At 37.3% G+C, this 15,256-nt stretch overlaps 2 protein-coding genes across 2 annotated transcripts in view; one reads left to right on the top strand and one right to left on the bottom strand.

The window, feature by feature from the left end:
* LOC115630548 (putative neural-cadherin 2) overlaps positions 1-15,256 on the top strand; it is a 41,847-nt gene that overhangs the window by 11,433 nt on the left and 15,158 nt on the right. The window contains exons 3-5 of the mRNA XM_030527158.1: positions 7,406-7,521; positions 8,820-8,984; positions 12,634-12,771. Of these exons, the coding sequence (XP_030383018.1) occupies positions 7,406-7,521; positions 8,820-8,984; positions 12,634-12,771 (419 nt within the window). The remainder of the gene's footprint in view (positions 1-7,405; positions 7,522-8,819; positions 8,985-12,633; positions 12,772-15,256) is intronic.
* LOC115630549 (zinc finger CCHC domain-containing protein 7-like) lies at positions 2,112-2,618 on the bottom strand. The gene is made up of 2 exons (XM_030527159.1): positions 2,254-2,618; positions 2,112-2,195 (listed from the first exon to the last, which is right to left on the bottom strand). The coding sequence occupies exons 1-2, from the start codon at positions 2,605-2,607 to the stop codon at positions 2,187-2,189; spliced, it is 363 nt and encodes a 120-aa protein (XP_030383019.1). The 5' UTR covers positions 2,608-2,618; the 3' UTR covers positions 2,112-2,186.

Genomic DNA, 15,256 nt, shown 5'->3' with positions numbered 1-15,256 from the left:
TTTATGTTCTGTTTTCTCTAAAAATTGTCTAATTTCTTTCAGTTTACTATCTTTTGCCTGACATATAACTAGATTGTCCTCAAAGCTATTTGTTTGAACGGTCATTATGTTTGTACACCTGCTTAGAGCATCAACGTGCTGCATACGTGTACCAGGTCTATGGACTAGTTCATAAGTATAATCTTGAAACTCAAGGGCCCATCTGGCAATTCTAGGATTAAGTTCAATCTTATTTAGTGTAAGTGCTAACGAATTACAATCTGTAACGATTTTAAAATCTTTGCCCTGTAGATAAACTCGGAATCTTCGTAAAGCATAAACAACTGCTAACGTTTCTAACTCAAAGCTGTGGTATTTTGATTCGACATCTGTTGTTCTTTTGGAAAAATAGAAAATTGGGTGCAATTTTTTGTCTTCTTTCTTTTGCATTAGTACGGCGCCAAATCCTAGAGAACTGGCATCGCAATGTAGTTCTGTTTCGTGTTTGTAATTGTATATTGATAGAACTGGTGCTTGTGTCAATTTCTCTTTCAACATTTTAAAACAATTGATTTCATCGAGGCCAAATCGGAAAAGTCTATCTTTCTTTAGAATATCATATAAAGGCTTAGCAACGGTAGAAAAATCTTTTATAAACCTTCTGAAATATGAACAAAGGCCCAAAAAGCTTTGTACCGCGTTCACGTTTGTTGGCGTTGGAAAATGTTGAATGGCCTCGACTCCTTTATCATTGGCTTTTACTCCGTCTTTTGTTATTAGGAAGCCTAAGTATTTGACACTTTGTTGCAAGAACTCGCATTTGTCTATTCGAAGCTCAAGTTTGTTTTCAACTAACCGTTTAAAAACTTCTTTGAGGGTATCTAAATGTTCGGTAATATTTTTGTTTGCTATCAAAATATCGTCCATGTATACGACGACCTTGTTTTCTCTAATCATGTCGGAGAAAATTTTGTTAACAAATCGTTGAAATACAGAAGGCGCATTTTTAAGGCCAAATGGCATTCTTAACCATTCGAACTGGCCTAATGGTGTGACAAAGGAAGTGTATTTAACTGTTTCTTCGTTGACAAACACATGGAAGAACCCATTTTTGAGGTCAAGTTTTGTGAACACCGTTTTATCTACCAATTTGTCTAAAAGGTCATCTATCAATGGTAAGGGATAATTATCTTTCAGTGTAATTTTGTTTAGTTTTCTAAAATCTACACACATTCGCAAGTCACCTGTTTTCTTTTTTACTAATACAATGGGTGAAGCATATTCGGAATCACTTAGTCTAATAAATCCTTTTTCTAAGTATTCATCTAGTAACTGTTGTAATTTATCTTTTTCCATATATGATAAGCGTCTTGGTGAGCAACTAAACGGTTTCGAATTGTTAAGACTTATTTTTAATTCACACTTTACTAACGGAGCGAACGGGCGTTTCGCATTAAGATAAACGTTTTCAAACATTTTAACGAATTGCAGCCGAAAGGCGTGGCTTATGTTTTTACCTATGTTGTACTCTACTTCTTCATTGCATAAGTGGTTGATTTCTAACATTTTTCTCTCGAAATTGTCTAACAATGGTTTAACTGACTCTAAATTTGACGCAACAATTTTATCTTTTGGAGTAAGCTTACTAACAATTTCTGTTGACGATTGGTTATCTAACGATCTATTTCTAACAATTGTACTAACGATCTCGTTGTTTAGGCTATCGCTTTTAATTTCAGTTTTATCTAACAATTGATCTTTTGTTTCTATACTTTGTGTAAAAGTTTTAATTTTATCAATGGGCTTACAAATATTTTCAATTTCTTGCTTATTATGAACATTGTTGTTGTTTGAAGCCTCAACATTAGATTCTAAGGTGTTGGATTTCGATTTTTGCTGTCTTAATATAGGTTTATTGAAATTTTCCTTTAAAGCAACCATATTCAAAGCATCTGGGCTTAAACGTAAATCGCATGCGCTTAAAAAGTCTCTGCCAAGGACAACATTATACCCCATAGACTCAGAAGCCACCACAATTAAATGAAAATAAATTTTAATTGTTCCTTTTAATACATAACATTGTGTTTTTCCAAATGTTTTAATGTGGCTTGTATTCATGCCAAAATATAAATCGTTAACTGAATCCAATATAATTTTTTCGTCGATAAGTGAAATCTTAATTAATGAGACAGGGCTTCCTGAGTCTATTAGGCATTCTGAAATCAATGGCATAACATTATCAGGGTTATTGAAGAAAATTTTAAAATATCTTACATAATTGTTTTTGACGACGCTCTTCCTCTCAGGGCACTGTGCAACAAGGTGACCAAGTTTGCCACAAGCATAGCATGAGCCTCGTTCGCGTTTGGCTTTCTTGCAGACATTGGCGAAGTGGCCTCTGCAGTTGCAGTTGGCACAGCGAACATTGTCTTCGTACTTGTTCTCTGGGCCATCACTCATTTTTGGTCGAACTGGTAGACGCACATTGGCAAAGGCCCGTAGCATGTGCGTTGGGTCGGAAAAGCATTGGATGCGCGCCTGTACACGCAGGCTTTCCAGCGGAATTCCTTCGATCATCTGATCCAGCAGCTCGTCATCATCAACATTTATTTCTCGTGAAAGAGTCATCTTGTCATCAAAATAGGAGGAAAAATTTTCTTCGGCTTTCCATTTGCGAGTCTCGAACTTTCGTCTGATGTCCACCTTTGATATTTTTCCTCCGAATGCCAGAGTCAATTGGGCAAACAAATCGTCGAGAGACTCTGACATCCGAGCCGGGCTTGCATGTAGCCAGACTTGAGCAGCGCCTTTTAACTTAGATATGGCCAACATGCGTAAATAGTTGTCGTTAATATTGTAGGCGCGTGCAATATTTTTTATTTGTGTGATCCAAGCACGCACGCATGACTTGCCGTCGAAGTCCACCACTATCTCTTTTGCGAACGTAAAACTGTGCAACGGAGTAAATTTGTTCTCTTCGCTCTCAATTTGTTTTGGTTTTAAGAGAGCATAAGAGTTTTCGGCAGCAACAGCATTGCCATCATCGTCAAATGATTTTGCTCGCAGCTCTAACTCAAGTAAACGAAACTTTGCCTGTGTTGCTTCTAATTCGGCACGTAACTGTAACAATTCTCTTTTTTCGTCTTCTTGCATTACTTCTGACGATTCGCTTCTGTTGCTGGCATCGTGATCGGCGCCTTCGCTGTTGTTGAGGGCTCGCTGTTGTTCGCTTTGCGTCGGAATGTTGGTCCCGTTATGATTTTCGTGGGAATTGTTGTTGCTCTGCACACAATGTTGCGAACTATTGGCGTCGGGACGCAATTCATCGTTGGCACTTTCACATTGTTTTTCATAAAGTTCGGAATTTCTGGGTGAAAAATTTTCATCCATATTTTGGGCTTGGGGCTCCTTAGGGTATGCGCCACGATTTTCAATATTGTTGAGTCGGGCGACCAGCTCTGCTTTTGAGCCCATTGTTGATTTACCCAAGGCGTTAAGCCAATTTTTTAAGATTTGTGTTGAAAATGTGTTTACATCAATTGTATCATTTATAGCGCGTTACTATCCCACTTCTGAGATTTTAGTAGTAAAGTCAGGTCAATAATATATATGTTTGTAAGTATTTATTTACACAAAGCACTACACACAACTGTCTTGTACAAAGAACGATCAAAAAGTGATGTTCTCTTTATTAATTATGTCTTGTGTACCTCTGAGAGCGGGAATGCTCTCAGTGTGTACACTAATGCTTATTATACTAAGTACAAAAGTGTATACATCCTTACTTTCTACGGTGATTAGAGTAACGGCCTGCTACAATATACATATAGGGAATACGAATGGGCATCGGGAAACAGAAATTGAAACTGCGAATGGAATAGAAAGCTACGACAATTTTTTTATGTCGTTTCTCTTATGCGTCCCATACTTAGAAGTAGAGAAAGACGAGGGAACAGGAGGCTGCAAAACTTCTGCTTCATTTGAGAGTATGTGTGCGGCTCTATATTACATTTAAAATTTATGAGCACAAAAATTATTTATTGTGTCATAAGTTCCAACCCCCATACTCTCTGTTTTCAACTTGTACCCCACTATGTCTTAGTGTATGTGTGTACGCGCATGTGTGTGTATCTATGTGCCTTGCATTGCTTTCTAAATCTTCCAAAATGTGTTTTTTGTGCTGATTTTCGTTGATTGTTTCAACTTTGTTCGCTTCGCGAGAGATCACATAAAGACGCGCTGCTTAAAAGCCGCTCGAAAGTATGCTACGTTCCTAGTACTACACATTTAGAGGGCTTTACAAAAATATAATTTATAGTTAGTAGTTAATGCTAAACATTCAAGTAATATATTTCATTTTGGAATTTAAAATTAGTTCATTTCACTTTATTTGTATAAATAAAATTATTAGTGTTTCATAAATATTTGATACTTTGATATCTATAATGTTACAAAAAGAGGATAAGCAAGTCGAAACATTGTTTGCCTGTTGATTTGGTATGAATGATTTACACTCATTTTTTACAAAAAAAAACCCTTTCGACCGTTGATTATTTGAAAGTTTATTTTATTGTCTATTTTTAAAGGTAGTATTAAATAACTTCAGGTAAATGCATTTATACAATAAACGAACAAAAAATAGTAGAAAATCTTATTTGTTTTGGACACGTGTTATGGTAAATATACTATATGATGTGTTTTTTACACATTCAATTTAATAATGGAATGTATATGGAATATGATCGGACTGTGTAAAAACACTGTTCATAAAACGCCTAGATTGTTTTTTTATGCTGACAATACTTCCGAATACAAGTACCTAGTTACACTTTATTAACTGTTTGTATATATAGGTAGGTAGGTATACATTTCTTTGAGTATAATTTAAAAGCTCTTTTTTTTGGTTTGACATTGTGTGATCTAAAATTTGGCCTATAAAGCATTTTAACAGCTTCCAGAACACAACAATGGGCTAGCATGAGTCGAGGCTTTCAACTTAGTAGCTCGATGCTCGCTCATAAAAACACTTAGCGACGACCTAGCGGGCACTCAAATAAAGTAAGGCCACACAACAACAACAACAATAATAGCAGCAGCAGCAACAACAACAATAAAAGCAGCAAAGGAAAACCATCTCTTATTTTTTTTAACTGACTTTTCATGCTAAATAACAGCAACAAACATGTGCTAGGCAAATTGTGGGTGGAAAACTAGGTGCCGGAGTGCAGAGCAATTCTGCCCTCTTGTCCCATGTGTGCTGTACTCGTAGTAGGTGGGCGATATATGTCTTGTGGTTGCTACCGGTACTACTGGTGGGGCTTGCCTTGAGGCAGCCAAATGCGGCATGAACTTTACATGGTGTGTATATTAATTTATTATCATTATCAGTGATTTAAAAACGGGCGTCATGACATCGTAAATTATAAAAGCGTGCCTGCTAAGACATGGGACTACTTAACGGCAATGTGGCTGTCCTTGTTGTTATTGTGCCTTCTGCTGCTTTTACTCTTGTTGTTGTTGTTGTTGTTTTTATATAGTACGTGCAATTTACGCGCATGTTTAAAGCGCGTCTCTGGCGCGTCGCGGCTTGGTGTTTTATGTGCTGTCAAAACATTTTCAGCGCATTTAGCAGCGTAAAGCCTTAAATATATTTTCTTTTTAATTGAGCAGAAAGTGATGATGGCAGCGTTGCTCACAATGTTCGCAAAATTCGCTTACCATCAAGTGTGAGTCGCTAAGTTTTTGACTTCTCTTTTGAGTGGCTAATGGTGTCGCCCTCATCGGCATCTTCATCGTTTACTGTCTAAGCGCATTAAGCGAGTTACGTGGCGCTAATTTACGTAATGTTTGTCTTTGACATTTCCGCATAAGAGCACACACATACACCTATACACCCATACACACACTCACACACACACATGGCCACATGTGAGCTGATGGCTTCACCGTCTTTATCAGGCATCTCTGCCTGACAACTCTTTCAGCCAGCTGGCAAGTGACTTTTCCAGGCAACACTTTGCAAGCCGTTTAATCATTTAATAAGAAAATTATACGCCCCGTCGTGCACACAGCACCCCTTATCACCACAATGGAGGCTCCCCTTGCCACCTCCACCTACCCCACCGTATAATTTTCCTTGTTGTTGTTACTGTTTGCGAACTCTTTGCGCTTTTATAAGACTGTGAAAATGTTTCTAATGAACTTAATTATTGTTGTTGCTGCTGTTGATGTTGCCTGCCGCTTCTGTTCCGGCAGCAGGCTCCTTTGACTTTCGCTTTGACATTTAGCAGTGCTAACAATTTTAAGTCCGGTTTGTTGCATATGGCACAAAGCTTTTGATCTTTTTATGTGAGCGTGTGTGTTTGTTTGTTTTCTTGCAACTTCAGGCGCGTAGGCGTAGCGTTTCATTGTCATAGCTGAACGTTTGTGAGGTGCCCTTTATTCCAATCCTGACATTATTTAAATTCATTTTATACTTTCTTTAATAAAATTTATATTTAAATACCAAAGTAGAGCAAACAAAAGAAGGAAGCATGCTTCATCAAAAATTAATTGTTTAGGTTCAAAGGAAGCACAAAAGCTTACGTTACGTATACGTAATGTCAAGTGATATGTGAACAGCTAATGGGATTGCAAAGTGGCGTCATTGGTGTTTCAGGTTTAACCCTAGAGGATTTATTAGCTACGCAATGACGAATATGTATTTGTTTTATGTGTGTGTTCCTTTAAGAGTTTTATAAACATCAAGACATGAATATATTAATATAACGAGGGGAATTTTTATAATAAAGCAGCCACATAGAGCTGAACTTAAATTTAATAAATAATTCATCCGAGCAATTGATTAAGAGTTAGTTTATTAAAGAAAATCATTGAAAACTCTTAATACAAACCCCTTAATTAAACTCGAAAATATAAATCAAGTGAATTGATTATTTATGAAGAACTTTTTGTATCTACAGAAGAGTACAATTCATCTTATTTCATATTATTTACTTCTTTAATAAATTTAATAATAAAAAAAAACGCTATTGACCAAAGCTATCATTAACTTTAATTTTTTTAAGAAACTAAATTTCATCGGATCTTCACGGTATACATAATAAATCACTCATATAGTACTGCTTAGTTGTAAACATAATCTTTGTATTAAGAACTTTTTTAAATAATGAACTAATTAATTTAAATTGTACAAAATCCATAAATTACATAATGCAATAAAAACCCTGAAGAACTTAAGAAATTGAATTTTAATCGAAACACTTTGGCGAAAATCAGAAATGAAATTCGCATTCGTTACCAGCTCAATATCGACTACCATTTTTTAATAATTATATTTCAGCAGGAAACAAATTTAATTTGTAGGGTTAAGCAGCTCTTGAAAAACCAAATCTCATTCCTTGCTTTGTTCCTCCTCTCTTTTCAGCGACGAATATTCGATACCAGATCACAGGCGGTAACATAGGCAATGCTTTCGCCGTACAGAATACGACCGGTGTCATATACGTAGCCAATCCGCTAGACTACGAAACAAGACCAAGGGTAAGCGTCACAGAACACACGAACATACTTAGATATTCAAATACGTACAACTCGTAAGTTGCGGCAGCGACGTTGACAGAACGGCTCAAAAATGTCACCCCAGCCGGATAAGCTACTCAAAAGTGTTGCCTTAACTTTCAACACAATGCGCCAGGTTTTAGGACCTTCCTATTTTTTTAAACTTGTTTCCTTTTCTCGGCATGTCTACAAGTTGCACTAGTTTCTGTTTTTTGTTTTTTTTTTCGGACAACTTTTGGTGTGTGCGGTGCTGCCGTTGCATGCATAATTTATATATTTTTGCTGCTTTACTGATTTTGCAAGAAATATATGCAAAACTATGCAAAACTTTTGTATATGTACACAGCATGGGAGGATACAGAAAAAACTAAAAAAAAACTAAAATAAAAAAGCACAAATATTGAAACCAACGTGCAAGCAAACGAACAAAGTTTGACGTTGCGTGGAACGACAGACAGCTGAACGACAACAACAACTACAACTTCTGCAACAACTTGTACAACGCGTACAACACAACAGCAAAAGGAACAGGAGCAGGAACGAAACCCGATGACTGCGCTGGGAGACAAGCTCGGCATGAAAAAATTAATCAAAAAGCTGCGCGCACATGCAAATAAACTGGCAGTTACATTTGTGTGTGCGCGTGTGTGTGCGTTGTGCGTTGTGTGTGTGTGTGTGGGTGCGTAGGTGAAGTCGAAATTACCACGGCAACCAAAACTACAGCTGTCGTAGATTTCCCATTGCGCATTTTTAACGTGATTGTACGCACACAGATCCGCAAAACGCACACCCCCCCCTCCCCCTCCCCATCACCCTCGCCATCCACCACTTCCTTTACACTCTGACAGCTTGTTTCGGCACAACAACAAGAAAAAAACCAAAAATGTTGTCAACGTGGCTGTCAATGTGGCCGCGACAGCGCCAACAGCATCGGCAATGGCAGGCTTCTCCTTGCAACAAACAACGAACAACAAGAACCACAGAACATGTGTTGCCTTTCAGTTTTAGTTGCTAACACATGACCCAGCCATGTGCAACAACAATGACGAGAACAACAACAGCAACAACAACAACAAATGTTGGCCAACACTAAATCCCATTCATGTAATTCACATGACTCTCTTTTTTATCCTTTTTCCTGGCAAACAAATGCATTTAAAAAGTTTGGCAACGGGTGTGACATGCGAAACCATTTGACTTGACTAAGTGCATCGGGATTTAATGTGTGTTTGGAGCTCTTCTTTGATTACAGTTATTTTATTTTTTATTTCTATTTGCAGTACGAACTGCGCTTGGAAGCCACACGCAATCGCAAGAACAATTACACCACCGTTGTCATCAACGTACGCGATGTAAACGATAATCCACCGGTTTTCGATCGTCAAACATATCGCACACAAATCACTGAAGAAGACGATCGAAATTTACCAAAACGCATTTTGCAGGTGAGTGACCGGAAAAGCTAGATATAAGTTTAGAAATGATCTATAACCATATACATACAAGTATTATACAAATGGGTATAAGAAGTGCCTTTATTACTTACTTCTTGTTTGTATTGTATTGGCTTGGAGAATTTAAAATCATCTACAATTCGAAAACTCTTCTACTCTCTAGACAACACGTGCTTGTTATATTTTTGTGATTTATGAACAATCTTAATACGCATGTGTTGTCACAAATTATATTATTTTATTTGAAACCAAATGGAACATATTTTAGAATATCACAAAATGTACATTTTATGGGCGCACTGTCTTCCACTTCTCAAATTATAGGCAAAGTAATTCACACGTGAAAAGAAAAATAAAGCTGTAAATAGATATGCGAACCACGCCACATAAATATTTGCATAAGAAATAAATAATAACAGATTGTTTAAACTATGCATTGGCAATAATTGTTCCTCTAATTAATATAATTGCTGTACTTATATTCTTGACGCCCACCACAAAGTTTGGCATAGTTTTTTAGCTCAGTGGCGCTCGTGCTATTTATTATCGTCTCGCCTTAACCGGGCTTAAATATTTACTGCAATGGCATACATTTACACACACGCATACGCAACATACATACAATTTGCATAAAATAAAAGCCAGGTCCAGCTCAGGTACACAAACTCAGAAAAACAGTGAAATCAAGCGCCCAACTCAAGTGCCATTGCGCAATAGAGGAGGGAGTGGCTGTGAGGAGTTTGCAGTGAGTGGGGCGTGGCAGCAATTCAGCTGTAAATACAAAATAAATACCCATTCATTAATAATAACGACGCCGTACGCTCCCCTGCAGCCAATACAAAATGTACGTTTCTGTATGGGTGTATGTGTGTTTATTTGCTGTATGTGTATGTGTATGCATAAGTCATAAATAACAACAAAAAGCCAAACTGTTTGCATGGCTCTGAGGATTTTTAATTGCACATTTATGCTTAAGTTAAAACAACAGCTCCGTTTATTTGCTCACGCCGAGTGGATTCCATTGCGGCCCAATAATCAACGTTAAAGTATGTGCTGTATAGGTATGTGTGTATATGCGTGGGTATGTGTGTGTGTGTGTTTGTCCATATTGTATAAAAGTGTGAAGCGATTTCCTCAACACCTTTAGTCAAATTGATTTTGTGCGTGGAAATTAAATGAAAATATTTATGCCACGCGCGAACATTTATCCGCATGCCAATAAGTGTGCGTGTGGGCGAGTGTGTGGGTGCATGTGTAAAAGGCTTTTAAGTTATGGACATAAATGGCCGACTGGTCCATGTGAAATGTGTCTGTGTGTATGTGTGTGTGTGTAGAGACTGCCTGTCTACTGAGAGCACAATTGCATTCTTGTCTCACACACTCGCAATAATGGCAACAACGATAGCACGTAGACAGCTCTTTTGTCATATCAATTGTGCTGAACATTTAACGTAAATTGTAGCATTATGGGGCTGACAATTGTACGGGAACACGCGACACACGACACACACACACACACATATTCCATATAAATATATATACTATATATATATATGAATTAATGTCTTTAACAGCACGTTTCACGTAAAGAGCAAACAGCTTTATTTCGAACTATGCTCTAAGCCGAAAGTGTAAAATGGTAGTATAGTTTAGTGTGAATGAAGGTAACAGATAGGAGCAGATATAGCAAGACCCACACAATATACTCTTAAATACAGTATTCTGTTGACATTTTTCGTAAACTTATGTCTGTACATATGTATATATTTATTATTTTTATATATATTTATTTAATTGAATGGAATGTCAATTTCACTGCAGTACTAGTTTAGTGTGAACATACAAAAGCAGGCGTGAGAGACCGGATTTCAAAATTCTTAATACAGATGATAAGACGAATGGATATAGTGATGTCCATCCGTCTGGATGATCGGAAGTATCTCAGGAAGCAAAAGAGCTGTAACAAAACTTAGTATCTGATGCATCCCCCCTCCTCTACCACGTTCTTGCTATTAGTGATTTTCAATAACTCTCGTAATTCTATGATTTTTAAACATAAAATTTGTGCTAAGTTTCGATTATTTTAAATATATATATTTCTTTTATAAACTTGTATTTTGTTTATATTTGTGCGAGAAGGTACAGGGTATTTAAGATTTGGGTCCGCTCCAACCTATCATTTCTTTCTTGTTTCCACCTACCAGTTCAAATGCTCTTAGGCGGCTTTTCTTCTCTTCCTCGTAACGATTTCAAATGAAAATGTACAAAGACTCGTTTGAATGGGAACAGGATAACTATTTTAAAACGCCACGTGGATCCTATATACATAGACAAACACACACACCTGCACACATGCAAGTATGATTGTTCAGCTCAATCTTTGTTTAGGAGTTGGTATTGTGCCTGTAATTTCTATAATTCCACATATAACGGAGAATTCTTGCGATGCAATGTGCATGAAAAAGTTACAAATGGAAGCATAACAATAACTGAAAAGGAAGACAATAATAATAATTGCCCTAATTGGCCTGACAAGTGTTTGATGGTTCTTTTGTCTACCAGCATTTACAATGCCAGATCGGGCATAGTTTGTGCAGTAAAGGATATGAGATATATTAATGTGCAATCTGGAATATTTGTGAACAAATTATAGAAAAAATCCAATCCCATTCCCAACATCTATACTTTATAATATCAGCCCAGAAACTCCACAAGATGTAACTTTGTATTTGACAATCAAGTATTTGGAATTACTAAAGTCAAATTAAATTTAAAAACCACAAGATAATAAATAAATAATTAACAAAAGAGTCTTGCGCGAGCATGCACATAAGTCAGAGCAATAAATAAATGTTTGTTTAATACTCTAACCTACGAACAATCCAAGCTTTGCACTTTACTGAAATTTCTAACCTCGATCTAAAGAGAGTTTTCTTCAATCCTTCCATTACCAAATACCTTAAAACGTGAAATCTGGCTAGAGCAGCCTGTCAAATTGTCATCCCTAAATGCTCAGCAATTTGCTGCTCGGTATGCACACAAACAACTATCAAATATCCATGCATAAAGCAGCTTATAACAATTTCCTAATACGCATAATAAAAAAGCCCAGACACAGATTTCATTTATGCGCAAGACGAAGCAGTCGCACAACTCGCAAATAAATGCCAAAAACCGATTGAATAATTACATAAATCTTTGCAATATTAGCATTTTGTTCATGCCCCGAAAAGCGAAGCTCACAAAAAGCTAAAGCCAAAGCGGCCGTGGCAGCACCAGAAGCAAGCCAACTGACAATCTTTTGTATCGTATTTTAGTCGAGCAAATGGAAATAAAAAATCGAAGCATAAATTTACAAGCAATCTGGCGTATTTGTGCAGTGCAAACCGCATCGTCCCCATTCCCTACCCCGACCCCAACCCCGTCCTCGCGTTTGCCCACGGACTTACTTTTCATGCCCTTTATTGGACATTTAAAGCTTTTTGCTCATTTACATATTTGATTTATGTACTTTATATTGTAGACGAGGTCCACGCAGGAGAACGCTGGACCGGCCAATGGCCAACCGCTTAACCATTTTTTCTGCAATATTTTTTACTCAATTGTTCAGTATCTGTATATTTTTCTCTTCTACTTGCAGGTTACTGCCACCGATGGCGATGTAGATAGACCAATAAATATTGTATATTTCCTCACTGGTCAGGGTATTGACCCCGATAATCCAGCAAATAGTAAATTTGATATAAATCGCACGACGGGCGATATATTTGTGCTCAAGGTAAGCAGATTTTCAGCAGTCCATAAACCCCTAGATGACCGCCAATTCAAACCCTGACACCCACTTTCGAAACACTCTCAAAGGTAGCCGAATACAAGTAAATGAACGTAATAAGACTTTTTTACCGTCACCGGCCCTTTTTTTAGCTTTCAACTGGGCCACAATTTATAGATTCACAGGGTATTGTAAAAAGTAAATGGCAGCTTAATATTTGTATACGCCCCGTTGGCCGTTAATAAAGAGTAACAAAAAAGTTGCCACAGCAGTTGAAAATCCGTTAAATATTTAACATTCGTTGTGGCTTTTGATTGCCAAACAAAAAACGCGCCGCAATGTCCTGGCCACAGAGATTTTGCCAAATGAAAATTATAAAGTGGTCGGCGGCGCATGATTAATTTAAAACTGTGCCAAGCCACGCCCAAAAGGACAAACGCACACACACACACACAGACACACACACACAGACACTAATAAACACGAGCAGGAAGGCGTTTAGAAAAAGTGCACCCCGTCGATCTGCAATGCTGCTTTATGCCAACCACGCGTACTTCAATTAATTTCAGAGACAAAGTCCATAAAAACACAACCCAAATGCCGGGAAACATTGTCGGCAGAACGACAGAGCTGCAGGCGACCGACAGAACCAGAAATGGTAGCAGCATAAAATGTTTAAATGTAGCTGCTGCTGCCGCTGCTGTTATTATAGTTGTTGGTTGGCTGCAGAGGCCGAATCACCACCAGCACTAACAGCACCACCACCACCACCACCACCAACAACAACAACAGCCGCAATGACAGCAGCAGCAGCAGCAGCAGCAACGGCATGTGGCATTTGTGGTTGTGACGCTCTACACCGCATGTAAATGACATTCGTCGTTCGTTATTGGTGCGTGGTCGGTTGGCATAAAATTGAGTGCAAAATAAGCGCTCGTAATGCGCTAGGGGGACAGAGCAGAACTCGGTATTTAAAATGTAATTGAAATTGGGTTTGTGTTTCATATGGCAGCAATAAACTATGTGCAAATTTTGATAGTTCGTTGACACGCATACGCGCGATATGAGTGAAATATTGAAAGTTGGCGAATTCCAACACAGGTCTGTTGCCTTAATTGAAAATTCGTCCGCTCTAAAGAGTGGGCAGACTAAACAAAAATAACATTTTGCTGAAAGGGCCATGAAGAAAAATAGTTCAAAATACTTCATAGATCTCCAGTATGGACAGTTGATTAATGCTTATGTTGGTCTTCACAGTTACTCTTTCTCCGGACTGTTTTTCAAAGAGACTATGCCTTTCTGTAAAGTAAATGGCACTTATGATTTGTAATCGCTTAATAAACTGAGCCAGGATAGACGCCAATGTCCCGACCTAATAGGAACGCATTTTCTATAAATAAAACATGTTAAATTTTAATAGAAACGTTAAATAAGTAATAAAAATTACCTTCTTGCTAACAAAAATATTCTATGAAATATTCGAAATTAATCTGATTGTTTTCAAAACTTTGAATTTATTTTCCTAATTATACTTATATACTTTTTTTTTAATGCAACAAACGTGTCTTTCATTTGATAGGCACTTGAGTCTAACAATAAATTGTTTTAACTTTGTGTTTAATTTGAATTGAAAATACTATGTTTCATATTATTTATATGTATGCCAAAGTTTTGTTATCTGAAAAGCATTTGTCAATAATATAAAATGAGTATGGATTCGACTAAACTAATGGTCAAGCTGCTTTCTTTTAGACTAAATGTCGGCATGGCCGCTCAACATTCCATCCATGATTAGACAATGGTAATATTTATATAAGAGTTGGGGTTTGGAAAATTATCACGCTTCTCGTGCTGAACAAAAAGGAAGAAAAGTGGTAAATAAAATGTTAGCGTTAATATACAAATTTAAAGATGTCACATCTCCGCGTATTCAAACAGGTAATTTTTTAGTATTTTGTTAAAAAGCAATACCTTATCTTCCGCATTTGTTCGAATTCGATTGTGGATGGCTGTAGCAGCTATTTGATACTAATGAGAAATTCCTTGTGCTATATTATGTCTCTTTTATGTTATCAGCTCTTGTGCTCAGGAATTGTAATTGAAACGCTGAATTTTTGTTCAGCAACAGCAGGCATAGATGTCATTTAAATAAGGCCCCAAATGCAGCGCAACCGGGAAATTGTGAATGAGAAGACATTTCGATTTATTTGATAGGTTTTTGTTTTGTCAGAAACAACGCACACATTACCGTACCGCTGCTTATACGGCTTCGGGTAATTGTAATGGTAATGCGATTTTATGTGGATAACTCATTTGATGGGAAATCCAATATCAGCAGGCAATGCTGGAATACATTAGGCTGTGGGAGTGGGAGTGGTGTTAATGACAGGACAGAATGGCAGAATGGCAGGACAAACAAAGCCAGTTCTCAAATGACAGCTACCAGCAATAACAAGGCAACAACACTTGGCATATCAAGAGTCCCTGACAT

Source organism: Scaptodrosophila lebanonensis, unplaced genomic scaffold (assembly GCF_003285725.1).
Source record: "Scaptodrosophila lebanonensis strain 11010-0011.00,11010-0021.00 unplaced genomic scaffold, SlebRS2 tig00001410-arrow-pilon, whole genome shotgun sequence".
Lineage (NCBI taxonomy): Eukaryota > Metazoa > Arthropoda > Insecta > Diptera > Drosophilidae > Scaptodrosophila > Scaptodrosophila lebanonensis.
Note: the sequence above shows the minus strand (reverse complement) of the source record. Positions and strands in the feature narration are given on the sequence as shown.

Excerpts from the sequence above, each read along its gene's own strand:
- LOC115630549 (XM_030527159.1), bottom strand. The coding sequence starts at position 2,607 with ATGACTCTTTCACGAGAAATAAATGTTGATGATGACGAGCTGCTGGAT.